Source organism: Oncorhynchus clarkii, chromosome 1 (genome assembly GCF_045791955.1).
Source record: "Oncorhynchus clarkii lewisi isolate Uvic-CL-2024 chromosome 1, UVic_Ocla_1.0, whole genome shotgun sequence".
In the NCBI taxonomy this organism is placed as follows: Eukaryota; Metazoa; Chordata; class Actinopteri; order Salmoniformes; family Salmonidae; genus Oncorhynchus; species Oncorhynchus clarkii.
The window spans coordinates 26,940,568-26,968,512 of NC_092147.1; the positions used below are offsets into that span (position 1 = coordinate 26,940,568).

General features: G+C 45.6%; 1 protein-coding gene across 14 annotated transcripts in view; it reads right to left on the reverse strand.

The window, feature by feature from the left end:
• LOC139397721 (rho family-interacting cell polarization regulator 1-like) overlaps nt 1–27,945 on the reverse strand; it is a 131,492-nt gene that overhangs the window by 12,444 nt on the left and 91,103 nt on the right. For 7 of the 14 annotated variants that reach the window (XM_071144605.1, XM_071144620.1, XM_071144446.1 and 4 more), the window contains 11 exons: nt 17,610–17,733; nt 15,211–15,360; nt 15,035–15,113; nt 14,901–14,924; nt 14,656–14,709; nt 5,553–5,702; nt 5,229–5,292; nt 5,029–5,072; nt 4,397–4,522; nt 334–482; nt 54–183 (listed from right to left, as the gene is read on the reverse strand). In XM_071144605.1, the coding sequence (XP_071000706.1) occupies nt 54–183; nt 334–482; nt 4,397–4,522; nt 5,029–5,072; nt 5,229–5,292; nt 5,553–5,702; nt 14,656–14,709; nt 14,901–14,924; nt 15,035–15,113; nt 15,211–15,360; nt 17,610–17,707 (1,068 nt within the window). In that variant the 5' untranslated portion in view covers nt 17,708–17,733. Of the gene's footprint in view, nt 1–53; nt 184–333; nt 483–4,396; nt 4,523–5,028; nt 5,073–5,228; nt 5,293–5,552; nt 5,703–12,963; nt 13,141–14,655; nt 14,710–14,900; nt 14,925–15,034; nt 15,114–15,210; nt 15,361–17,609; nt 17,734–22,138; nt 22,272–27,945 lie in introns of those variants that run through there. The other 7 variants (XM_071144293.1, XM_071144215.1, XM_071144267.1 and 4 more) reach the window with 3 other exon arrangements.

The window sequence follows — 27,945 nt, forward strand, 5'->3', positions numbered from 1 at the left end:
TATTAAGAAAGAGGACACTGTTTAGAGCACAGGGTTAGAGTCAGGGTACTCACATAGAAGGCCTGTTCCCGTAAGGAGGGGGTATCAGGAGGACTCTGGTTGTAGGTGGAGAAGCGTTTGTTCACCGTGGGGGGTTTGTTGACAGTACTGGCGGCCGAGGCTTGGTCATCCTTGTCGAAAGGGCTGACAGAGAGATAAAAAGGGCACAGAAACTTAATACTAGACCCATACACAAATATATGCGCACCACACATACATGTTCGTGCACTAGTGGTGGTATCCAGGTCACCACACTGATGTGGTGGTCACCACACCGATGTGATAGCCACTCACTTCCAGGTGACCTCCAGGCTCAGTTTGATTGTGCCCAGGTCATTGATGTCCACAGCCACCGTCCGGGGTAGAGCAGCAAAGAGGTCTTTGGTCTCACATGACACGTTCCCCACTACCACATGATTGGCCAGGCTCTTCAGCTCTGTCACCTAGGAAAACATAGTAAGACATCACAATTAGTGATTCTGGTATGATCTAAATCTCTCCAAACCCCATCCCAGATGCCTGCTCTCCAAACCCCATCCCAGATGCCTGCTCTCCAAACCCCATCCCAGGTGCCTGCTCTCCAAACCCCATCCCGATGCCTGCTCTCCTAACCCCATCCCAGATGCCTGCTCTCCAAACCCCATCCCAGCTCTCCAAACCCGATGCCTGCTCTCCAAACCCCATCCAAGATGCCTGCTCTCCAAACCCCATCCCAGATGCCTGCTCTCCAAACCCCATCCCAGATGCCTGCTCTCCAAACCCCATCCCAGCTCTCCAAACCCCATCCCGATGCCTGCTCTCCAAACCCCATCCCAGATGCCTGCTCTCCAAACCACATCCCAGCTCTCCAAACCCCATCCCAGCTCTCCAAACCCGATGCCTGCTCTCCAAACCCCATCCAAGATGCCTGCTCTCCAAACCCCATCCCAGATGCCTGCTCTCCAAACCCCATCCCAGATGCCTGCTCTCCAAACCCCATCCCAGCTCTCCAAACCCCATCCCAGCTCTCCAAACCCCATCCCGATGCCTGCTCTCCAAACCCCATCCCAGATGCCTGCTCTCCAAACCACATCCCAGCTCTCCAAACCCCATCCCAGATGCCAGCTCTCCAAACCCCATCCCAGCTCTCCAAACCCCATCCCAGATGCCAGCTCTCCAAACCCCATCCCAGATGCCTGCTCTCCAAACCCCATCCCGATGCCTGCTCTCCAAACCACATCCCAGATGCCTGCTCTCCAAACCCCATCCCAGATGCCTGCTCTCCAAACCCCTTCCCAGATGCCTGCTCTCCAAACCCCTTCCCAGATGCCTGCTCTCCAAACCCCTTCCCAGATGCCTGCTCTCCAAACCCCTTCCCAGATGCCTGCTCTCCAAACCCCTTCCCAGATGCCTGCTCTCCAAACCCCATCCCAGATGCCTGCTCTCCAAACCCCATCCCAGAAGCCTGCTCTCCAAACCCCATCCCAGATGCCTGCTCTCCAAACCCCATCCCAGATGCCTGCTCTCCAAACCCCATCCCAGATGCCTGCTCTCCAAACCCCATCCAAGATGCCTGCTCTCCAAACCCCATCCCAGATGCCTGCTCTCCAAACCCCATCCCAGATGCCTGCTCTCCAAACCCCATCCCAGCTCTCCAAACCCCATCCTAGCTCTCCAAACCCCATCCTAGCTCTCCAAACCCCATCCCAGCTCTTCAAACCCCATCCCAGCTCTCCAAACCCCATCCCAGAGGCCAGCTCTCCAAACCCCATCATACATGCCTGCTCTCCAAACCCCATCCCACATGCCTGCTCTCCAAACCCCATCCCAGCTCTCCAAACCCCATCCCAGATGCCTGCTCTCCAAACCCCATCCCAGCTCTCCAAACCCGATGCCTGCTCTCCAAACCCCATCCCAGATGCCTGCTCTCCAAACCCCATCCCAGATGCCTGCTCTCCAAACCCCATCCCAGCTCTCCAAACCCCATCCTAGCTCTCCAAACCCCATCCTAGCTCTCCAAACCCCATCCCAGCTCTTCAAACCCCATCCCAGCTCTCCAAACCCCATCCCAGAGGCCAGCTCTCCAAACCCCATCATACATGCCTGCTCTCCAAACCCCATCCCAGATGCCTGCTCTCCAAACCCCATCCCGATGCCTGCTCTCCAAACCCCATCCCAGATGCCTGCTCTCCAAACCCCTTCCCAGATGCCTGCTCTCCAAACCCCTTCCCAGATGCCTGCTCTCCAAACCCCTTCCCAGATGCCTGCTCTCCAAACCCCATCCCAGATGCCTGCTCTCCAAACCCCATCCCAGATGCCTGCTCTCCAAACCCCATCCCAGATGCCTGCTCTCCAAACCCCATCCCAGATGCCTGCTCTCCAAACCCCATTCCAGATGCCTGCTCTCCAAACCCCATCCCAGCTCTCCAAACCCCATCCCAGCTCTCCAAACCCCATCCCAGCTCTCCAAACCCCATCCTAGCTCTCCAAACCCCATCCCAGCTCTTCAAACCCCATCCCAGCTCTCCAAACCCCATCCCAGCTCTCCAAACCCCATCCCAGAGGCCAGCTCTCCAAACCCCATCATACATGCCTGCTCTCCAAACCCCATCCCACATGCCTGCTCTCCAAACCCCATCCCAGCTCTCCAAACCCCATCCCAGATGCCTGCTCTCCAAACCCCATCCCAGATGCCTGCTCTCCAAACCCCATCCCAGATGCCTGCTCTCCAAACCCCATCCCAGATGCCTGCTCTCCAAACCCCATCCCAGCTCTCCAAACCCCATCCCAGCTCTCCAAACCCCATCCCAGCTCTCCAAACCCCATCCCAGCTCTCCAAACCCCATCCCAGCTCTCCAAACCCCATCCCAGCTCTCCAAACCCCATCCCAGATGCCTGCTCTCCAAACCCCATCCCAGCTCTTCAAACCCCATCCCAGATGCCTGCTCTCCAAACCCCATCCCAGATGCCTGCTCTCCAAACCCCATCCCAGATGCCTGCTCTCCAAACCCCATCCCAGATGCCTGCTCTCCAAACCCCATCCCAGATGCCTGCTCTCCAAACCCCATCCCAGATGCCTGCTCTCCAAACCCCATCCCAGATGCCTGCTCTCCAAACCCCATCCCAGATGCCTGCTCTCCAGACCCCATCCCAGATGCCTGCTCTCCAGACCCCATCCCAGATGCCAGCTCTCCAGACCCCATCCCAGATGCCAGCTCTCCAAACCCCATCCCAGATGCCTGCTCTCCAAACCCCATCCCAGATGCCTGCTCTCCAAACCCCATCCAAGATGCCTGCTCTCCAAACCCCATCCCAGATGCCAGCTCTCCAAACCCCATCCCAGATGCCAGCTCTCCAAACCCCATCCCAGATGCCAGCTCTCCAAACCCCATCCCAGATGCCAGCTCTCCAAACCCCATCCCAGCTCTCCAAACCCCATCCCAGCTCTCCAAACCCCATCCCAGATGCCTGCTCTCCAAACCCCATCCCAGATGCCAGCTCTCCAAACCCCATCCCGATGCCTGCTCTCCAAACCCCATCCCAGCTCTCCAAACCCCATCCCAGCTCTCCAAACCCCATCCCAGCTCTCCAAACCCCATCCCAGCTCTCCAAACCCCATCCCAGATGCCTGCTCTCCAAACCCCATCCCAGATGCCTGCTCTCCAAACCCCATCCCAGATGCCTGCTCTCCAAACCCCATCCCAGATGCCTGCTCTCCAAACCCCATCCCAGATGCCTGCTCTCCAAACCCCATCCCAGATGCCTGCTCTCCAAACCCCATCCCAGATGCCAGCTCTCCAAACCCCATCCCAGATGCCAGCTCTCCAAACCCCATCCCAGATGCCAGCTCTCCAAACCCCATCCCAGATGCCAGCTCTCCAAACCCCATCCCAGATGCCAGCTCTCCAAACCCCATCCCAGATGCCTGCTCTCCAAACCCCATCCCAGATGCCTGCTCTCCAAACCCCATCCCAGATGCCTGCTCTCCAAACCCCATCCCAGATGCCTGCTCTCCAAACCCCATCCCAGATGCCTGCTCTCCAAACCCCATCCCAGATGCCTGCTCTCCAAACCCCATCCTGATGCCTGCTCTCCAAACCCCATCCCAGATGCCTGCTCTCCAAACCCCCCTTATTCATTCATTCTGACTTTCCGATCCCTTGACATGATTAGGGAAAGTAATGAAATCAGTGAGGGAGAAAAACAAGCACATATCCAGCTGCTCTCCTCTCACTGAGCTGTTATATCCATTACCTCTGAGCCTTCGCTTCACACACAGATGTGACAAAGTGAATGTGAGTGAGAGTGACGATCTGTGTGTGTGTGTGTGTGTGTTTATCTGTATACTAGTTTTAGGGCAGGATTTGCTGCTTCATACCTTTATTGATAGGAACTCTGTGATGAGAGGCAGAAAGACCATGTCCTCGCTGTCCCACACCTGCTTGCCATTGATCTCCATCCTTCCCCTCAGCTTCCAGCGCTGCCGCCCATACTTCATAAAGATCTGAAAGGTCAGGGGTCAGGTTTAAGTTCAATATGGAATAACAGAAACACACAATGAGCCAGTCACTGTCACATTTATCTTAGTCTTCACACATTTGCTCATTCTTAAGCCTTCGCTGAGTCATTTGTGTTTGTGCTGAATGCAGAGTAAAGCTATGGAGGTTCTGTTTAAAGGTGCTTTCTCCCTGCGAGGGAATGGAGTGTGACACTTACTCACATTGATTATGCTGTCAATCATCACTAAATCTATGCATGTTAAACAGACGGAGGCAGTGCTGACACATGAACACCTTTCCTTTTCCAATTACCCTCCTCCTGCAGTCTGCAGATAGCCCAGCTCTGAGAGGCCATGTTACTGTGGCATATACACTCCCTCCACCAGCACTAACGCTTAGAATGGTGACGCTGTGGCAGCCATGCAGAAACTACTCCTGCAAGGACAGCAAAAGTGGAGGGAACAGAGAGAGGGAGAGAGCGCGATAAAAGGAGAGAGAAAGAAAAACTCACCTCATACGTGTCCCCAGCACAAAGCCGTGCGAACCCTGCTAGACCTGCAACAAACAACAAATGTTTCAAGACCACATACAAGCAAACAAACAATCTTACAATGCAACCGTTTGATTGGAATAGACCAACAGGAAGCGAAGATACACTGGGGTCCAGAGTCACAACAGACAAAGAAGATGGACACACTGACATGAACGTACCCTTCATCTTAACATGGAATTCCCCCAGCTGGTTTTCCAGCTCGCTCTCCAGCATGCACATGTTCTGCAAAAAGCAGGAGAGAGAGAATGTTATGGAAAAGCCTTCAAAGCAAAAACATTAGGCAGTCAACACTACAATCATTGTACTAATATCATAGAGCACAGCTCTGGTGGAACGAGAGCACCTGTTCTTAGTCCGGTTACCCTACAGTCTTTGAACTCAGTCTCAGGACAATGACTCTGTCCTCGGCTTCCTGTACATCTGATCCTGGCACTCCCTCCCTTCTTTCCCTCACTGATCAACTCTCCTCTCTCACCCCTCACCTCTGTGTACTCTTTGTAGCCTTTGTTGGCCTCAGAGAGGCTCTCTCTGGCCTCGCGACTGCCCTGGGAGACTGTGTAGGCCTTCACCATCTTATTGGCCCCATCCCTCAGCCGGTGCTGCATACAGTAGGCCTCATACAGCTCGTCAATCTGAGGAGGACAAAACACATGGATGGTTACTTTCATTTGACTTTTACAGTGGTTATACAATTGTATATCTTTATTATATATATATATATATATATATTTTAATGTTTTATTCACCAAACATTAAAACACACTGCACACCCTAAAACTCTTCATGAATCTTTTTCAATAACAGTAATCCATTTAGTGGTGACATATTAGAGTTCCATTATCATGGAACCATAAAGCATGTCATTGCACCATAATCCTTCCTTTGGTTTTTGACAGTTTAACGACCTCTGGGGGAAAAAAAAAGTGTGTCTGGAAAATTAAGAAGCGACTGCAATACAGTGGAACTCCAGATGGTGACATTCCACTGGCCCCACACACACACGCACGCGCACACACACACAAAGTAATAACCTTTGCTTCCTGTTGTTGGCTTTCTTATTGGTCTACGACCTCCTCTTGCACCTCATTTTCCCACATATACACTATATGTACAAAAGTATGTGGACACCCCCTTCAATTTAGTGGATTCGGCCATTCCATTTCACTCACTACAGAGTTCCTAACTGCCTCTGGAAGCAACTTCAGCACAAGAACTGTTCATCGGGAGCTTCATGATATGGGTTTCTATGGACAAGCAGCGTCGGCTGGAGTAGTGTAAAAGCCATTGGACTCTGTAAAGCCAGAACTTCTTCAACACGGTTGGAAAAGCATTCCAGGTGAAGCTAGTTGAGAGAATGTCAAGAGTGTGCAAAACTGTCATCAAGGCAAAAGGTGGCTATTTGAAGAATCTCAAATATAAAATATATTTTGATTTGTTTAACACATTTTTGGTTACTACATGATTCCATATGTGTTATTTCATAGTTTTGATGTCTTCACTATTATTCTACAATGTAGAAAATAGTACAAATTAAAGAAAACCCCTTGAATGAGTAGGTGTTCTAAAACTTTTGACCGGCAGTGTACATGTCTGTCTGAGCATGACATCCAGACAGTGCAGTGTATCCTGGATAGGTCCCACTCGAAGACCTTTACCTTTTCTACTCCTCAGCCTGGTCGTCGTGCCACTGCCTGGTCACCGTGTTGACAATCTCCGACTGCCTGGCCAGGGCTGCCCTGCAGAGAGTCCTCCCTATTGAAATCACCTCTCCCCTCCCATTTCACCCCCCTTCCCATCGTACCCGCCGCCACACCCCCCTTGGAGAATAAAGAAGCAACGACTCTTTATGAGGAGTCATAACCTTGAATACCCCCTCGGTTTTCAAATCAAGTAGAGGGCTTGGGCTGTTGCACGATAGCAACCAAAGCCCATGTAAGTCAGTTTATAACATTGGTTACTCAGAGTTGCCCATATTGACATTGGCTGCGGCCTCAGGCCCTATGGTGCTAACCGTGGAAAAGTAATAGCTCGTTTGAATTGGAGACTCCATGTGGCTTTAAAAATTGTAAAAAGGACTTGGGGTGAACATTAGGAGCTTACTTCCTAAACTGGATTACATCAAAGATCTGCGCCTAGCAGACTAATCCGGACATTCTGGTATTGACTGAAACTTGGATCTCTGGGGACATTCTGGACTCTGATATACATATTGAGGGTTATAATGTGTTCAGAGCTGACATACAGGGTAGAGGTGGTGGAGTGGCCATTCTTATTAAAACATCTGTCTCTTTACTCAAATATATTTCCCTTGCCCAAAACATTAGAGCTATTATCTTCAAGCCTTGTCTAGGGAAAAATGTATCCATAACCGTTATAGGGGTGTACCGTCCACCCTCCGCTAACCTTTGTGCACTCGAGGAGTTAACTAGTTTGTTGTCTTCTTTTACTAAATCAGAAGATACTATACAGGGTGACCTAAATTATGATTGGGAAATGCAGGCTTCAGACAATCTAAAAGACATGTGTAATGATGTAAACCTGACCCAGCTGGTGACTAAGCCTAAAGATCCATCAGTCCTCCACTACCTCAACCCTAATTTTAACGAATACACAAGAGAAATTGTGTTTCTACTGGTGTCTTCGCCCAAGACATTAGTGACAATTCCCCAGTTGTTTGTGTTAGAAATGTGAGAACACAAAAATATCAGCCTCGTGTCATCACAAAGAGGAACTTTAAAACCTTCAGTCAACAGCCTTTTTACAGGATCTTTATTTTAGTGACCTTGACTGTAGTTCAGCTATCCCTGAACCTGATTTATATTTGAGCCTTTTTGCATATGTCTTCAAATCTTTGTGGGCAATCATGCTCTCTTCAAAAAATGAAGGGTTAATGGCAGATGGAATGTCTGGAACACTCCGGAATTATCAGAAGTCATTCGTAAAAGAGATGATGCTTGGATCAAGGCCAGGAATACAGGCTTAGTCCCGGACTGGCAAGCTTTTAAGCAACTGAGGAATCATTGTGTAAGACAAAGGATAAATCTGATTCTTATGTAACTGCTCTTTCAGATTGTAATAGGAACCCAGCTAAATTCTGGAAAAATGTGATATCCTCCTTTCTGCCACAACAAATTAATTCAGACACTGCCCTCATTATGGAAAAAAACACCATCATTGATGTATTTAATCACCAATTTATTTCAGAGGGCTCTCTCTTTGAAATAACTCCTAAGCCTATTCATAATGACATTGAGCTGGATGCTGATAGGGGAAACTTGACAAATGATCAGATAAATTAGTCAAAGCTTTTATTTTAGGCTATTTACAGAAAAATAAGTCCTGGATGCTTTGCTAGCAGTAGACAAGAAATCCACAAGGGCCAACCAATTGCATTCCGGTCTGCTTAAGTGTGAAGCGACCATCACTGCTGGCTCAATAACCCATAAAAAACTTTTTTTTGTTGACATTATCAGGAAATATTCCAAAAGTATGGAAATCAAGTCTTGTGCTGCCACTCCATAAGGACAGGGATAATAGTGATCTTCATCATTATCAACCCATTTCAATGGCTTCCTTGTCTAGCTAATATTCTTGAATCCTTGGTAAATGTACAACTCTGTTCCTTTTTTATCTGAGATATATATTTTGAATGTAAACCAATCAGGGTTTAGGTCTGGTTTAGGCACTATTACACTTTAGTTGTTAATAATCTTGTCAAAGCATGAGTGTACATGTTCCCTCATTCAATGGATCTTCAATCAATGTGTTCCCGCATATAAATACTTAGGCATTTGGATTTATATGGATTTGATGTTTAAAAAACATATAAACTCAGCATAAAAAGAAACATCCCTTTTTCAGGACCCTGTCTTTCAAAGATAATTCGTAAAAATCCAAATAACTGCACAGTTCTTAATTGTATGCTTGTTCAATTAACCATAAACAATTGATGAACATGCATCTGTGGAACGGTCATTAAGACACTTACAGACGGTAGGCAATTAAGGTCACAGTTATGAAAACATAGGACACTAGAGGCCTTTCTACTGACTCTGAAAAACACCAAAAGAAAGACACCCAGGGTCCCTGCTTATCTGCGTGAACGTGCCTTAGGCATGCTGCAAGGAGGCATGAGGACTGCAGATGTGACCAGGGCAATAAATTGCAATGTCTGTACTGTGAGACGCCTAAGACAGCGCTACAGGGAGACAGGATGGACAGCTGATCATCCCCGCAGTGGCAGACCACGTGTAACAACACCTGCACAGGATTAGTACATCCAAACATCACACCCGCGGGACAGGTACAGGATGGCAACAACAACTGCCCGAGTTACACCAGGAACGCACAACCCCTCCATCAGTGCTCAGACTGTCCGCAATAGGCTGAGAGAGGCTGGACTGAGGGCTTGTAGGCCTGTTGTAAGGCAGGTCCTCAACAGACATCACCGGCAACAACGTCGCCTATGGGCACAAACCCACCGTCGCTGGACCAGACAGGACTGACAAAAGTGCTCTTCACAGACGAGTCGTGGTTTTGTGTCACCAGGGGTGATGGTCGGATTTGCGTTTATCGTCGAAGGAATGAGCCTTACACCGAGGCCTGTACTCTGGAGCGGGATTGATTTGGAGGTGGAGGGTCCGTTATGGTCTAGGGCGGTGTGTCACATTATCATCAGACGGAGCTTGTTGTCATTGCAGGCAATCTCAATGCTGTGCGTTACAGGAAGTCATCCTCCTCCCTCATGTGGTATCCTTCCTGCAGGCTCATCCTGACATGATCCTCCAGCATGACAATGCCACCAGCCATACTGCTCGTTCTGTGTGTGATTTCCTGCAAGACAGGAATGTCAGAGCTCTGCCATGGCCAGCGAAGAGCCCGGATCTCAATCCCATTGAGCACGTCTGGGACCTGTTGGATCGGAGGGTGAGGGTCTTGCAGGTGCCTTGGTGGAAGAGTGGGGTAACGTCTCACAGCAAGAACTGTCAAATCTGGTGCAGTCCATGAGGAGGAGATGCACTGCAGTACTTAATGCAGCTGGTGGCCACACCAGATACTGACTGTTACTTTTGACCCCCCCTTTGTTCAGAGACACATTATTCAATTTCTGTTAGTCACATGTCTGTGGAACTTGTTCAGTTTGTCTCAGTTGTTGAATATTGTTATGTTCATACAAATATTTACACGTTAAGTTTGCTGAAAACAAACAGTTGACAGTGAGAGGATGTTTCTGAGTTTAGATAAACTGGTTAACAAGCTAAGATTTAAAGTTGGCTTTTTCTACAGAAACAGATTGTGCCTTTCTCTAAACAGCAGGAAGCAGATTATCCAGTTAACCTTTTTATCGTTTTTTTATTATGGCGATATTATTTATAAAAGTGCAGCTGCTACGACTCTTAAACCTTTGGATGCCATCTAACATAGTGTCCTTTATTTTGTTACTGGTGACAGTTTTTGTAATCATCACTGCATCCTGTATCAAAGGGTTGCCTAGACTTCACTAAAGACCTGTAGATCTCTACATTACTCCCTTTTAGTTTACAAGGCCCTACTTCATAAATTTGTCTTATCTAACTTGCGTTTTTTTTATTTTACCTTTATTTAACCAGGTAGGCTAGTTGAGAACAAGTTCTCATTTACAACTGCGACCTGGCCAAGATAAAGCAAAGCAGTGTGACTAAAACAACACAGTTACACATGGGAAAAACAAAGGTACAGTCAATAACACAATAGAAAAATCTGTATACAGTGTGTGCAATTGAAGTAAGGAGGTAAGGCAATAAATAGGCCAATAGTTGCAAAGTAATTACAATTTAGCAATTAACACTGGAGTGATATATGTGCAGATGAGGATGTGCAAGTAGAAATACTGGTGTGCAAAAGAGCAGAAAAACAAAAACAAATATGGGGATGAGGTAGGTAGTTGGTTGGATGGGCCATTTACAGATGGGCTGTGTACAGCTGCAGCGATCAGTAAGCTGCTCTGACAGCTGATGCTTAAAGTTAGTGAGAGAGATATAAGTCTCCAACTTCAGTGATTTTTGCAATTCGTTCCAGTCATTGGCAGCAGAGAATTGGAAGGAAAGGCGGCCAAAGGAGGTGTTGGCTTTGGGGATGCAAAGACTTATAGATGACCTGGAGCCAGTGGGTTTGGCAACGAAAATATGTAGCGAGGACCAGCCAACGAGAGCATACAGGTCGCAGGGGTGGGTAGTAATTGGGGCTTTGGTGACAAAACGGATGGCACTGTGACAGCCCATCCAATTTGCTGAGTAGAGTGTTGGAGGCTATTTTGTAAATGACGTCGCCGAAGTCAAGGATCGGTAGGATAGTCAGTTTTACGAGGGTGTTTTGCAGCATGAGTGAAGGAAGCTTTGTTTTGAAATAGGAAGCCGATTCTAGATTTAATTTTGGATTGGAGATACTTAATGTGAGTCTGGAAGGAGAGTTTAGTCTAACCAGACACCTAGGTATTTGTAGTTGTCCACATATTCTAAGTCAGAACCGTCCAGAGTAGTGATGCTAGTCGGGCGGGTGGGTCCAGGCAGCGATTGGTTGAAGAGTATAGATGCCTGAGTTGCCTAACCCATTCACAGGATTGGTTAACTCTTGAGTTCCTAGGGTATCCACTGAGCTTGGTAAATCTGCATTTAGTTTCAATGCACCATAAATTAAAAATTCATTTCAATGTTCTGGTGCAGTTTGGGCAATTTAAAGTACTGATTGGGGACTTATTTGTGCTTTAATGTATATTAAAACACAAAAGATTAAAACAATGATGTTGTATTAACAGGGAGCACTTGTAAAAGAGACCTAGGTCTTCCCTGTTCAAATAAAGGTTCAATAAAATGCATACTAACTCCCAGTGACACAAAAGCTGACAACGTACAACCTCAAAAAATACAAAACATACAACCTCTGACACACACAAAAACAACACTGTCTGCATGCCCCATCAAATAACATTGTTGCAGACTCTTACAGATTAAACTTTTATTCACCTTGTCCAGAACATCACAAATTGTTTTCAGGTCACAGGATAAGTGTGTTTTCCCAGATTTTCTGAATCAGTGCACATCGCTTCCAGCACGGAGCCTCATTCACTAAATGACACCCCACTATCTCCCCCTCTGTCTCCCCACTTTCAGACACCCTGATTCATCACAGTGAGTGATCCAGAATGTCAGGCCCACACTGTGTCTGTGTGGATACATACGCTGAGCTGCTACTCACACATCAGCCTGAATGAATTAGTAAACAGACAAACACCATGAGAGCTCCATTCACTAAAGCTGACTCCATGGGAGATGTATTTTATAAGTATGTGAAAGGGTGCATCACAATCCTTTCATTCTGATAGCATTGAGAGCAACACCCCCCCCCCCCCCTCGTCACTCCCTCGTTCTTCACCTTCTACACACTTCTGTCACATTCCCTCCATTTCCTGATGATCACAGAGCGCTAGCTCCACCTGACTGGTCTGGTCCACTTAGCCACGACTCCACAACACAGCACTCTGTAACTACATTCCTGATGACCCACTCATACGGTCTCAACATGTTGCTTTGATGACTATCCTCTTTGTTACATAAAACTACCCTCCATGTGTGTTTACGATGGAACACTAGCTGATGTGTGTTTAAGATTAAACAACAGATTTCTGGAGTGAGTAATGGTGTGTCTCTCCTCTAACTTCACTCACAGCAGCCAAAAACAAAGACACCTGCTAGACTACCAGCTAGTGAAACACAGTTCTGAACAGCCTGCATAACCCATCAGCTTTGGGAGAGAGAGGTTAACCTGGAATACAGCTACACTAAGTAGGCAATAGGCATAGGTCACTGTGTATGTAGAGGTCAAACAGGACCAAAGGTCAGACTAGCGGAAAATCACCATATTTAACAGGACAGGTCTGCAGACGTCCAGCATGGCCATTTGGCCAATGCTTCTCCATTGAGATGTGATGATTAAAGCCAAAGTGTTCCCCCGTGGAGCTGACTGGGAGACTGAGCAGAGAGGGAGGGGGAGCCACCAAATCCTCTGCATTGCAGAAGCACTGAGCAGAGCAGACTGAATAATTACAAACAATAAATGACTGTACTCTGGCACAGAACTTTACATACGTAGGCTCTCGTATTGCACTTTCAAACACACACTCACATAGTATTAAACTTGAGCACATAAATGTAAACATACACACATCGGGCTGGCCACAGAGACGCCATTGCTTCACGGGGGGGGGGGGGGGGGGGGTTAAAAAAGAAGAAAAAAAGAAAAAAGCAGCTCTTTAAATTTGAATGTACAGGGAGAGGCCGAGCCAGGCAGAGCTGGAGTGAGGGAGAGCCAGATTGATTCCTCTGTCATCTCAATCAGCCCCCTCTATCCATCTGGATGTGGTTACTGATGGTTACTGTGAGGCTGAGGCAGACTCAGCCGGGCAGCCTTCATCGCTCACACACTGCTCCAGCTCAAGACTCTCCCTCCCTCCCACTCTCTCTTTCTCCCTCCCGCTCTCTCTCTCTCCCTCCCGCTCTCTCTCTCTCCCTCCCGCTCTCTCTCTCTCCCTCCCGCTCTCTCTCTCTTTCTCCCAGAGGAACTACGTGCCCCACAAGGAAGGCCCTGTTCAGGAACATCTCAACTATGACACATCTGTTGTAGTCTAATCGGTCGATTAAAAGCCGTCATCACTGTTATTTTACCAGAAACATTTTAATATCTTGCACATCTGCACTCGACCCCCCCCCTCCAACCAGCCCTGAGACAGACCGCTCAAGGACTCTTCAGAATGATAACCAATCACTGCTGTTTCCTTCTGGAGGGGAAATCAGCCTAACTGTCACCAGGAAAGGGAAGGGCAGGTCAACAAGTGGTTAAATTTACTTTCAAATTCAAAATAAACCCTCTGTTCTCCTTACCTAGGTGATGGGCCATGACATTTGACCCCTAGTAGGTGAGGCTCCCCCTGCTTGTAAAACAAAAACTAATCATACATCAATAAGGTAGGAGGAGGAAGACGAGGAGGAGGAAGACAAGGAGAAGGAAGACGAGGAGGAGGATGTGTTCCTGTGTTGCTGCAGCTGTGTCAGGTTAACAGCCGGTTCAGTATACTGCTCTCCCAGGATAGGGTTAAAACTCTCAGAAAATAAACCAAGAATGTGAGACTAGCATGAGGCCGCCCCCTGCTAGTGAACCATGTCCAGGCATACCGTGTGTGTTTGTGTGTGTGTGTGTGTGTGTGTATACAAACACAGGGCTTGTTTTAAAAGCTAAAGGGCAGCACTCTTAATGGTCACTAATTCATAAGCACAGTAAACAAGCCAAGAGCTGCTGGACCTTACCCCTAGACTGAAGCCTGCCAGTTACACCCACACAATCAGTGTTAGAGGCCCATTCTGTCTGAGGCCTGCTGTAGTGTGTGGGTACTGAAAACCTACATAATGTATGTAGCTTACATCATTTTTATTAACACGCCGTCCCACATCTATTTCTATCCGACACATCAAAGATAAATAAACTTTGCGCTTGTTCAAGTTAATCAATCACACAATGATTTTCTGTTCTCTCTCACACACACACACGGCTTACCTTGCTTAGATGGAACTCAAGCCGTCGCATAAACCTCTCAACCACCTTCACTTGCTGTTGGAAGAAACACAAGGACTCCTCTTTCAAAATGATGCTCAAATAATGGATATAATGTCATCTGGGAAAAATGGATTGCTGTCTGATTATTTTACAAGACCTAAACGTTTGGATTAAGCTCATATGATTACTGTGTGATACTGTACAATAGATTGGGTGAATAATATAGAAGACAGGGTCAAACTCACCTTATCCAGCTCATAGAGAAACCCCTGAAAAAGAACAAGAAAATCACATGACTACACAGTCCAGTAAAAACCATTACAAGGTCAAGTGAGCGTACAGCCATTTTATGGCAGATTCAAGATATGGTGGTACCTACCAGACGAGAGTTCCTCTTGGATTCCCTCATTTGTCGGCTCAGGCTGTCCAGCTCTATCTGGTGCACCTGCAGGTAAGACCTGAGACAGACACATGGTAGATACATTTCCTGTTTGTCTGAACAGGCATGCATGACAATAATGTTTTGTGAAAAAGCGTATGTGTATGTGTACTCACTGCAGGCCTCTCTTTAGAGCTTCGTAGACCTCATCCAGCCTCTCTGGCTGGGGCACCTTGGGCGGTGGGGATTTGGCGGAGAGGGTGAACATCCTACTGGCTCTGGAGGGCTTCCTGGTGACCCTCGGGGTGCTGAACACCGACAGGTTCCTAAAACACAACACACAAAGCCTTTTACTAACTGTGCTGCTGAAACTGTAGCGCTTCAATCACTGTGACGGTTGGTGAGTTAATGGAATCAAGTAAGAGGGATTTTAACATGCTTTTCAAATGCTATGGAGATAAGTCTCATTCATACAGAACAGGCCAAAGACATGTTTGGAGTGTCCCATCTCCAACCCACCCTACCAGAGCAGTGAAGCATGGATGTGCACAGTCAGGGGCGATGATAACATTCTGAGTTGATGAATAAAATGATCAATATCACTTTATAAAATGCAACAGGTAATCGATTTGAGGCAAGACTCCCCTTTCACAGATGACAGGCCATTCAATGGGCTACGGAAGAGAGATGTGTGTCTAGGCTGCTCATATTCTCTTCAGCAAGATACTGCCTGATCAGTCAACACACCTTTCCTCCAGACATATAACTCTAGTAAGTGCTTTATATTAATGCATTTCTTATATGTAGGTTGCAGAAGGAATATTAGTATTTTTTCTCTTCCTCGGTATCTCCTGATGCACTCTCTTTACTCTGTCTCTCTTTAGTACAAACTCATGCTCCTGTTACTCCTCTAGCATACACACTCTATTCTCCTCTCTCTGTTCTTCCTTTAATATTTTGACTCCATTCTCCTCTCTGTTCTTCCTTTAATATTCTGACTCCATTCTCCTCTCTCTGTTCTTCCTTTAATATTCTGACTCCATTCTCCTCTCTCTGTTCTTCCTTTAATATTCTGACTCCATTCTCCTCTCTCTGTTCTTCCTTTAATATTCTGACTCCATTCTCCTCTCTCTGTTCTTCCTTTAATATCCTGACTCCATTCTCCTCTCTCTGTCCTTCCTTTAATATTCTGACTCCATTCTCCTCTCTCTGTTCTTCCTTTAATATTCTGACTCCATTCTCCTCTCTCTGTCCTTCCTTTAATATTCTGACTCCATTCTCCTCTCTCTGTTCTTCCTTTAATATTCTGACTCCATTCTCCTTCTCTGTCCTTCCTTTAATATTCTGACTCCATTCTCCACTCTCTGTCCTTCCTTTAATATTCTGACTCCATTCTCCTCTCTCTGTCCTTCCTTTAATATTCTGACTCCATTCTCCTCTCTCTGTTCTTCCTTTAATATTCTGACTCCATTCTCCTCTCTCTGTTCTTCCTTTAATATTCTGACTCCATTCTCCTCTCTCTGTTCTTCCTTTAATATTCTGACTACATTCTCCTCTCTGTTCTTCCTTTAATATTCTGACTCCATTCTCCTCTCTCTGTTCTTCCTTTAATATTCTGACTCCATTCTCCTCTCTCTGTTCTTCCTTTAATATTCTGACTCCATTCTCCTCTCTGTTCTTCCTTTAATATTCTGACTCCATTCTCCTCTCTCTGTCCTTCCTTTAATATTCTGACTCCATTCTCCTCTCTGTTCTTCCTTTAATATTCTGACTCCATTCTCCTCTCTCTGTTCTTCCTTTAATATTCTGACTCCATTCTCCTCTCTCTGTTCTTCCTTTAATATTCTGACTCCATTCTCCTCTCTCTGTTCTTCCTTTAATATTCTGACTCCATTCTCCTCTCTGTTCTTCCTTTAATATTCTGACTCCATTCTCCTCTCTCTGTCCTTCCTTTAATATTCTGACTCCATTCTCCTCTCTCTGTTCTTCCTTTAATATTCTGACTCCATTCTCCTCTCTCTGTTCTTCCTTTAATATTCTGACTCCATTCTCCTCTCTCTGTTCTTCCTTTAATATTCTGACTCCATTCTGTCCTGTTTTCTGGCAGATGGACCTTCATTAATAAATAACTCGAGGCCTTCATTTTCCTCCATTCTACCAGAAAATAGGGAATACTTTGATGATCACTTTGTTGATAGACCAAAGCTCCCCCACACACATACGTGTATGTAGATCATTTGCTGCTATTAAAAACTCAGCTTTGAAGGCAGGAAAATTACAATGAACAATAAATATTTTTCCCTCGTCATTAAAGGAGAGGCCTCCAGTGCCGCTGCCTCAGGAAGTGTGGGCTTTACAGGACGTCCTGTCAGGTGGGGCTTGAAAGTAGACACACAGTCTATGGTGTGTGTGTGTGTGTCAAATAGATGAGTGTGTATCACAAATCTTCCAATGTCGAGAACAGTAGCCTAGAGCTGCATTGTTGAATGTGTAGAAAGTCAACGCAGAAGTGTACTCACCATTAAGGTTTATAACAGTAATGTACACGTGACCTTATCAGAGGGAGTGTCCTCACCTGTAGGGCTTATCGTAGGAGTTGACCCCGGCAAAGGACTGGCTCCTAGTGATGGATCTGGAGATGACTCGGCGCGATGGGCGCACGGAAAGGGACATGGTGGAGACAGCTCTGGAGGGACTCCCTGCAGAGGCAAAGGAAGGGGTTAGGCTTTAGAGGTTGCACAACGACACACAAAAAGGGGGACAGTTTGGCTACTCTGTCCGGGAACTGCAGGAAAACACCACAACAAAATGAGCAGAGCAGAATTTGTATAATTGAACCCCGTTTCTACTGGCATTGTTCTTTCACAAGAACTCTTATGCAATGTTTTTTTTCTCAAATACAAGTTCCTGAAATCTTGTTAGGTCCATGCACTCTTCGTTCGGTACACCTTGAGCCTTGTGAATCAAACTGGCTTTTTTTCCTAAACATGTTACCTAATAAGCTGCAGGGGCTGCACCCTCCTGGGCCAAAATACCAGTTCTTCACATCAAAGCATTTTATTATCAATCTACCCCTAAGAGCTCTTGAAGAGATTATGTAAGAAAAATCTAATCTAATGCCTTGCAGAGATGTTGCTCTGTGCATCTCTCTATTGCATGAACAGTGATGTCCAAAAACCACTCTAGCATAAGACACAGAAGTGCATTATTTTCAGATTAAAAAAGTACCAGCAAGTTTTGGTTTGTAGCCAATCTGCAGATTCAAATGATCTTACAATTCAACATTCATTTGATTATCTAACATTCAACATGCCATAATTTGCCTTAATGCATCTGCCATAATGCATTAAGCAACTAAAATGTTAAATGTCAAAGGCAGTTGAAGTGTTTCTGTATTGTCGGCCTGCCCTCCCACTGCCCTACCTCTCCCCTGTCCCCTTTGCTCTGTGCACCTTCATATTCCCTCCCTCTTCCTGTGGTGAAGCAGTGAGGGTACTGTGTGTCACTGCTTCCACACTGGAAACAAAGGCCAGTGGAGATCCAGGGATAACAGTGACACAGTGCAGACTGCAAACACTGTTCTCTACCACACACACCCTTCCTCTAGAGCTGCCTGCCCATTCTCTCTGTTCTCTACCACACACACTCTTCCTCTAGAGCTGCCTGCCCATTCTCTCTGTTCTCTACCACACACACTCTTCCTCTAGAGCTGCCTGCCCACCATCTCTCTGTTCTCTACCACCCACACTCTTCCTCTAGAGCAGCCTGCCCACCATCTCTGTTCTCTACCACACACACTCTTCCTCTAGAGCTGCCTGCCCACCATCTCTCGGTTCTCTACCACACACACTCTTCCTCTAGAGCTGCCTTGACACAGCACAAAGTATTGACCACATGATCTGCACTTGTATCGAGGATAGTAGTGCAGGGGATGACAGAGAGAAAAATACACATAAGTGAGAAGAGTGGGCTTTCCTAGATAAACTTCCAGTGTGTGAGTGCCTCTCTGAGTTCATTGTGAGTATTCAGCAGTGGCGTTCCAGGCCCTGACACTAGGGACTTTGTCGCAGCATTAGTGACATCTTCATCACACAGGGCCCAAAACAAGGTCCTCTTTGATAGAAGAAGAAAAAAGGGAGTGATTGAGACTAGATTAAACACACACCAATCACCAGGGACTCAGCCAGGACAAGAGCCCAACACAGAGAGCCAGGCCCTGTGAGGTTAGGCAGCCTCGGGTGAGCTAACTATTGGCAGGCCTCAGGCACAGATATTCTAGCTTCAAGACACAGGATCAGCCCGGCTGTTACCCACACATTAAATGGAATTCTAAAGTGTAGTTTTAGTCTGTGGCAGCTACAGTTCTACTGAGCAGTGTGGTTTTGGTCAGACCCTTTAGTTTTATCAGTGTTGTCGTGTTTGGTCAGCAGCACTGACATCAGTTCCTTAGATACAGAGATGCATCCCGGCCCTAAGGAAGGAAGCCAAGGTTCATTTTGGACTTGCAGGAATAATATAGTCAGGATTCAGCAGTCACAGCTGGTCATTTCCATCTATGAGCACCAACATGTGAAGTTCATATGAGCATGTCAAATTGGGTATCAAATGAAAGCTAAGAGTCTATATTTTTGAGAAATAAAGGCACATATACAGTACATTTTCAACCATTCTACAAATGTGGAATAAGGAAAGACTTGATTTCTACCAAAGAACTCTTAAGGTATTTGAAATACATCAAAACAAAATAATGTGGAAGCAAAGACCCCTGCCAACTAATAGCAACACATTTATTTTGGGAGACATCTCTCTGCCTTCTGTAAGTTTAAGATATTTCCTCATTTCTCTCCCTAGTGACGAGTGACAATAATGAAAGTTCACAGAAGTAAAAGGCAGACCTAGCAATTAGTTAGTGTTCTTACTGGTTCATTATTAAGTGATTCAAACTCAAAATTGCTTTACATAATCAATAACAGAATTTCTGCAATTGAATTGGCTACAATGGGAAATCATAGTAGTCAAAGCACAGTTGGTTTCACAAGTTTGGACAGAACAGTACAGTAGAGTATAGTTCAGTAGAGTACATTAGAGTTGGGTACACTATAATGTACTGCATTGTACTGTACTAAACTCTACTGTAATCTACTCTACTCTACTGTGCTGTACTTTGATGTTCAAACTTGTGAAAGAGACTTGGTCTGGACTAGGGCATTGTGGTACCGTATTACCCCCACACCGGCTGTCACGAGTCATGAAGGCAGTCAAATTCCACATGACCGTTTAGTCACGGTAATTTAGTCGCGGCTTCTCCAACCTCTGATGCTGGTCATTAATAGCCTACCAAACTTGCTAACTGCCTGGTACTCAGCACTCTATTGTCCCTCTATCACTCTGACATCAATGCAAATGTATTCTAAAATCTAATCAAACACTTCATGAGAGCCCATGAGTTCATGTCGCACAACATTTCTATAGGCTATGCAAATGCACAAGAAAAAAAAAAAGAGTGATGTCCGCTAATAAAAAGAGGAGGATCCCATCAGCTTTCTACAGGCCTATGATATTTATTTCTCAACTTTCCTAATATTAAGTACATTGCTTATATTTACAACAGGGGTATAGCCTACCTGGCTGGCATGGAAATAAACCACGGGGAAAAGCGTCCATCATTCGCTATTTAAGTGCATAGATGACATATTCTTTCCCCGCTGCCCGTTTTGATACAGGTGCATGATAATGGTCCATTCCAAATCAAAATGTCATACACAATATTTAGTATATGTAAAAACAAGATTAAATCAAGAATAGTCTGATGGGTGACAATATTAGCCTATCACCTGTGAATTATATATTATGACTTATATTTTGATGCCCAGCATAAGAAACAATTCCTTTATTTTGCGACTTGTTCGAATCCTAGTCACACACCTCATGTAGCCTAGCCCATAGGCCTATATGTTTTAATGAGGTTTGTACCACAACTAAACATAACTTAATATAATTAAGCACATTAATCCGCTTTACAAGTGGAGTAAGAGCCTAACTGGCATATATAAGCAGTATGTGAGTTTCAAGTTTGGGGAAGATATTAAAAGCATTACATGCATAATTGCATTTGCAGTCACTTTTGATAATGGTGTTTTCTGCTAATGGAACATTCACGCTTATAGCCTACTACCATGTGCACATTGCTGTGCTTATAATGTCAAGAAATTGCCTAATAGTTTATCAACATTTTAAGCTAAAACGTTTTGACCTGTTGTGTCAGTCACATTGCATATTGTTTTTAACCTTTATTTAAGTAAGCAAGTCAGATAAGAACAAATTCTTATTTACAATGACGGCCTATTACATAAAAAGGGTTTTTGATTTGATGCTAGTGGTTGTATTAATTTGGGATCTATCGCATCCCACAACTGTCCCAGACTATGTTTGGAATATTTATTTCCTGGCACAGAACAGGTCGACCTTTGTACTATGGGGGATAGTAGATTGACATAGGCTAGTGCTTTTGCTGTTTGTTAGGCGTACTCATCTTGTTGGCTAACGAAAAGTAAATGTGGACAGTTCTTCCAACATCTTCAATATGCACCTCGGAATTGGATAAGGAGGCGCCCAGTTGTGTCCCCGATGTGTCTGTCTTCACTCAGGGAGAAGGACACAACTCAGCACTCAGGGCCGCAAAAGGCATGGATTTTTTTAGGGGGCATTACGGCCACAAAGGGGATGCTGCTGTAAAATTCGAGACATTATCAAGTGCTTGTCAAATTGTGAATGAGAGAATGATGTAGTGTGTACAGCCTGCACAAAAAACAAAGCAGAGCTCATGTCTTTCAAGCAACTTCTCAAATCATCATTAGTCTCTCATCATGCAATTACGGTGAGACCGACAATTATTTGCTTGACAATCACTGGCTGAGGAAATTTCGAGACCGCTAGTTCGGACTAACCAAATTGATGAAGCACTACTTGAGTTTCTGTGCCATGTGCAGTACATTTTATAGTAATAACTACGATTTCATATACACAAATCATATACTGTGTCAAAACTTAAGTATAAGTGGTATTACACAACACTATTCGCAAAAGTATTCCACATACACAGACCTTCAAGAGGATCCTTCTCATCATGGGCATCATGCAGTAAACAGGAAACAGGTAAGCGACACATTACCCTTCCTTTACTCTAGTGTTCAGCCTCGGATGGTTACCCTGCTACACCCCCCACCCACACACAGATCAGCGCAGTGAGGACCCAGTCAGCCAATCTAACACTACCTCCAGTCTGTAATGCCTGGTTCCTACCTGTCCCAGAAGAGATGGGTCAGCCTGGGAATAAATACAGTGAGGTCACACGATGTGGAAATCTATTGAGAGTGGCATAAACATAAAACCATGCGAGCTGTACGCCACATAACTACAGGCTTCCATTGGTTTCCATGATGAGTGTGGTTATGGCTGGACAGGGTCCGAAGCCCATAGACACGATCACGCTCATTGTTCTGCTGCCTGGCTGGTCTCGTTCCAGGACAGTTCTAGAAAACAAAGCACACAGGGGCCAGCCACTCCACTATCCCCCACCACACCCTGACATCACTGCATCTTTCACACACACTCTGATCATGCTCAGCATTGTTCTCAACATCTCGATGTGCATATCACACCTGCATGTCAAAGGAAAGTCTCATGCATGGGTGTTTATAAACATGGTGTTTGTTTACATGGTGTCTGTCTGTGAATGAGTGTGAGAGAAAAAAAAACACACTGGTTGTTTTGTGATCAGCCACAGAGAGGGTATTTGGGGTAACAAAAGCCCTAATGACATTGCCAATGGAGATGAAGCCAGGCTTCGGATACAGGCTGCACCCCTCATCAACCAGCCCGTCTCCCACTCCGCTCTGACATTCCAAACATGGTGGAGATAAGCAGGGTCTACTGTCTCCTAACCAAGGGGCACACAGGCCCTGATGAACACAGGACCTGTACACTGATCAGAGGGGGAAGCAGCCTGTGCTGCAGAACTGAACAGCAACAGCAGTGGGGGTAGGGTGACGGGGTGGAAGGGCATGCCAGTTCCCTAATACAACACTGAGCTGATGGACAGGGAAAGGGCTAGTCGGCTCTAAAAACAACACTGGGGACAGACAGCGGAGCAACAAGCACAAGAGTAGAGCGGCACTTAGCACCTCAAAACACACCCAGTAGACAGTTTTGGGTCATCCACTAACTCCACATGCAGTATAAACATAACTTACTGACCTTATCATAACCATTAAACCTCTAGATTATAGGAAATGGACTGGAACTACAGTACCAGTCAAAAGTTAGGACACACCTACTCATTCCAGAGTTTTTCTTTATTTTTACAATTTTAAACATTGTAGAATAACAGTGAAGACATCAACACTGAAATACCACATATTGAATCATGTTGTAACCAAAAAAGTGTGAAAGTCAAATTGCTGCAAAGAAACCACTACTAAAGGACACCAATAAGAAGAAGAGACTTGCTTGGGCCAAGAAACATGAGCATTGGACATTAGACCAGTGGAAATATGTCCTTTGGTCTGATGAGCGCAAAATCCAACCACAGTGTCTGTGAGATGTAGAGTATGGACAATCTCTGCATGTGTGGTTCCCACCGTGAAGCATGGAGGAGGTGCTGTGATGGTGTGGGGGTGCTTTGCTGGCGACACAGTCAGTGCTTTATTTAGAATTCAAGGCACATTTAACCAGCATGGCTACCATAACATTCTGCAGCAATATGAATCTAAATTCAATCAGTACATTGATTATAATGCAGGCAATACACTGCTACTCTATCATCCGGGATGCATACAAGCCGCACCCCCTTCATTCCGTCGGCAAATCCGATCACGACTCCATTTTGCGCCTACCATCCTATAGGCAGAAACTCAAACATGATGTACCCGTGACAAGAACCATTCAACGCTGGTCTGACCAATTGGAATCCACGCTTCAAGATTGTTTTGATCACGCGGACTGGGAAATGTTCTGGGCAGCCTCAGAGAGTAACATCGATTTATACACTGGTTCGGTGAGTGAGTTTATAAGGAAGTGCATTAGAGATGTTGTACCCACTGTGACTATTAAAACCTACCCTAACCAGAAACCTCGGATAAACGGCGGCATTAGCGCAAAACTGAAAGCGAGAACCACCGCATTTGACCATGGAAAGATGACGGGGAATATGGATGAAATAAAACAGCGTAGTTATTCCCTCCACAAGGCAAGAAAACAAGCAAAATGTCATTATAGGGACAAAGTGGAATCGCAATTCAACGGCTCAGACACGAGACGTACGTGGCAGGGTCTACAGGCAATTACGGACTACAAAAAGAAAATCAGCCACGTTACTGAGGTCTTGCTTCCAGACAAACTAAACAACTTCTTTGCCCGCTTTAGGGATAATACAGTGACACTGACGCGTCGCGCTATCAAGGACTGTAGGCCTCCCCCTGCTCCTTCTCCGTGGCCAACGCGAGTAAGATATTTAAGCGTGTTAACCCTCGCAAGGTTGCTGGCCCAGACGGTATCCCTAGTCGCATCCTCAGAGCATGAGCAGACCAGCTGGCTGGTGTGTTTACGGACATATTCAATGACTCCCTGTCCCACTCTGCTGTGCCAACATGCTTCAAGACGGCCACCATTGTTCTGGTACCCAAGAAGGCAAAGATAACTGAACTAAATGACTATCGCCCCTTAGCATTCACTTCTGTTATCATGAAGTGCTTTGAGAGACTAGTCAGCAATCATATCACCTCCACCTTACCGGCCACCCTAGACCCATTTCAGTTTGTATACCGCCCAAACAGGTCCACAGACTATGCAATCGCCACCACACTGCCCTATCCCATCTGGACAAGAAGAATACCTATGTAAGAATGCTGTTCATTGACTACAGCTCAGCATTCAACACCATAGTACCCTCCAAATTCATCATTAAGCTTAAGGTCCTGGGTCTCAACCCCGCCCTGTGCAATTGGGTCCTGGACTTTGACGGGCCGCCCCCAGGTGGTGAGGGTAGGAAACAACATCTCCACTTCGCTGATCCTCAACACCGGGGCCCCACAAGTAGCCCCTTCCTGTACTCCCTGTTCACCCATGACTGCGTGGCGATGCACGCCTCCAACTCAATCATCAAGTTTGCAGAAGACACAACAATAGTGGGATTGATTACTAACGACGAGACAGCCTAGAGGGACGAGGTTTGGGCACTCGGAGTGTGGGGCCAGGAAAACAACCTCAACGTCACAAAACAAAAAGGAGATGATCGTGGACTTCAGGAAACAGCAGAGGGAGCACCCACCTATCCACATCGACGGGACAGCAGTGGAGAAGCTGGAAAGTTTTAAGTTCCTTGCAACCTCAGGAGGCTGACAAAATGTGGCTTGTCACCTAAAACCCTCAAACTTTTACAGAAGCACAATTGAGAACATCCTGTCAGGCTGTGTCACAGCCTGATACAGCAACTGCACTGCCCTCAAACGCAAGGCTCTCCAGAGGGTGGTGCGGTCTGCACAACGCATCACCAGGGGAAAACTACCTGCCCTCCAGGACACCTACACCAACCGATGTCACAAGAAGGCCAAAAAGATCATCAAGGACATCAACCACCCGAGCCACTGCCTGTACATCCAGAAGGCGAGGTCAGTACAGGTGCATCAAAGCTAGGACCGAGAAACAGCTTCTATCTCAAGGCCATCAGACCGTTAAAAAGCCATCACTAACACAGAGTAGCTACTGCCTACATACAGACTCAAATCATTGGCCACCTTAATAAATGGATCACTAGTCACTTTAAATAATGCCACTTTAATCATTTTCACATATCTTACATTACTTATCTCATATGGATATACCGTATTTTATACAATCTATTGCATCTTGCCTATGTTGCTCAGTCATCGCTCATCCACTATTTATATGTATATATTCTTATTCCATCCCTTTAGACTTGTGTGTATTAGAGAGTTGTTGTGGGATTGTTAGATTACTAGTTAGATATTACTGCACTGTCAGAACTAGAAGTACAAGCATTTCACTACACGCTCATTAACATCTGCTTAAAATGTGTATGTGACAAATAAAATGTCATTTGCGCTCAGTGGGTCTATCATTTGCTTTTCAACAGGACAATGACCCAAAACACAGCTCCAGGCTGTGTAAGGACTATTTGGCTAATAAGGAGAGTGATGGAGTGCTGTATCAGATGACCTGGCCTCCACAATCCTCAGACCTCAACCCAATTGAGATGGTATGGGATGAGTTGGACCGCAGAGTGAAGGAAAAGCAGCCAACAAGTGCTCAGCATATGTGGGAACTCCTTTAAGACAGCTGGAAAAGCATTCCAGGGGACTACATCATGAAGCTGGTTGAGAGAATGGCAAGAGTGTGCAAAGCTGTCATCAAGGCAAAGGGTGGTGACTTTGAAAAATCTACAATATAAATATATTTTGATTTGTTTAACACTTTTGGTTACTACATGATTCCAAATGTGTTATTTCGTAGTTTTGATGTCTTCAATATTATTCTACAATGTAGAAAACCGTAATAAAGAAAATGAATGAGTAGGTGTGTTTAACTTTTGGCTGGTATTGTATAGAACACAATATAATGTCCCAGCAGTAGGGCTAAAGCATCAGATTTCTCTAAAAACAAGAAAGCATAACAAACTAATGAGGAACCTAATGATGTGTATATTGAAATGACTGGGTTTATGAGAGGCTGCTTGTTGCCCTCTCCCTCCCCCGATCGAGGATATTATCTGCAGGTTGGTTCCTGATCCTGATGGCCCCCAGCCAGGCATTATGTGTCTGTTTTATCTGAGAAAGCCCCTAAACACATACAGTTGAAGGTCAGAAGTTTACATACACCTTAGCCAAATACATTTAAAAACTCAGCTTTTCACAATTCCTGACATTTAAATCAGAGTAAAAATTCCCTGTCTTAGGTCAGTTAGGATCACCACTTTATTTTAAGAATGTGAAATGTCAGAATAATAGTAGGAGAGGATGATTTATTTCAGCTTTTATTTATTTCACCACATTCCCAGTGGGTCAGACGTTTACATACACTCACTTAGTATTTGGTAGCATTGCCTTTAAATTGTTTAACTTGTGTCAAATGTTTCAGGTAGCCTTCCACAAGCTTCCCACAATAAGTTGGGTGAATCTTGGCCCATTCCTCCTAACAGAGCTGGTGTAACCGAGTCAGGTTTGTAGGCATCCTTGCTCACACACGCTTTTTCAGTTCAGCCCACAAATCTTCTATAGGATTGAGGTCAGGGCATTGCGATGGCCACTCCAATACCTTGAATTTGTTGTCCTTAAGCCATTTTGCCACAACTTTGGAAGTATGCTTGGGGTCATTGTCCATTTGGAAGACCCATTTGCGACCAAGCTTTAACTTCCTGACGGATGTCTTGAGTTGCTTCAATATATTGTTGCTTCAATATATCCATATAATTTTCCATCCTCATGATGCCATCTATTTTGTGAAGTGCACCAGTCCCTCCTGCAGCAAAGCACCCCCACAACATGGTGCTGCCACCCCCGTGCTTCACGGTTGGGATGGTGTTCTTCGGCTTGCAAGCCTCCCCCTTTTTCCTCCAAACATAACTATGGTCATTATGGCCAAAGCAGAGCAGAGGACATTTTTGTCCCCATGTGCAGTTGCAAACCGTAGTCTGACTTTTTTATGGCGATTTTGGAGCAGTGGCTTCTTCCTTGCTGAGCGGCCTTTCAGGTTATGTCGATATAGGACTCGTTTTTGTTTGTACAGATGAACGTGGTACCTTCAGACGTTTGGAAATTGCTCCCAAGGATGAACCAGACTTGTGGAGGTTTACAATTATTTTTCTGAAGTCTTGGCTGATTTCTTTTGATTTTCCC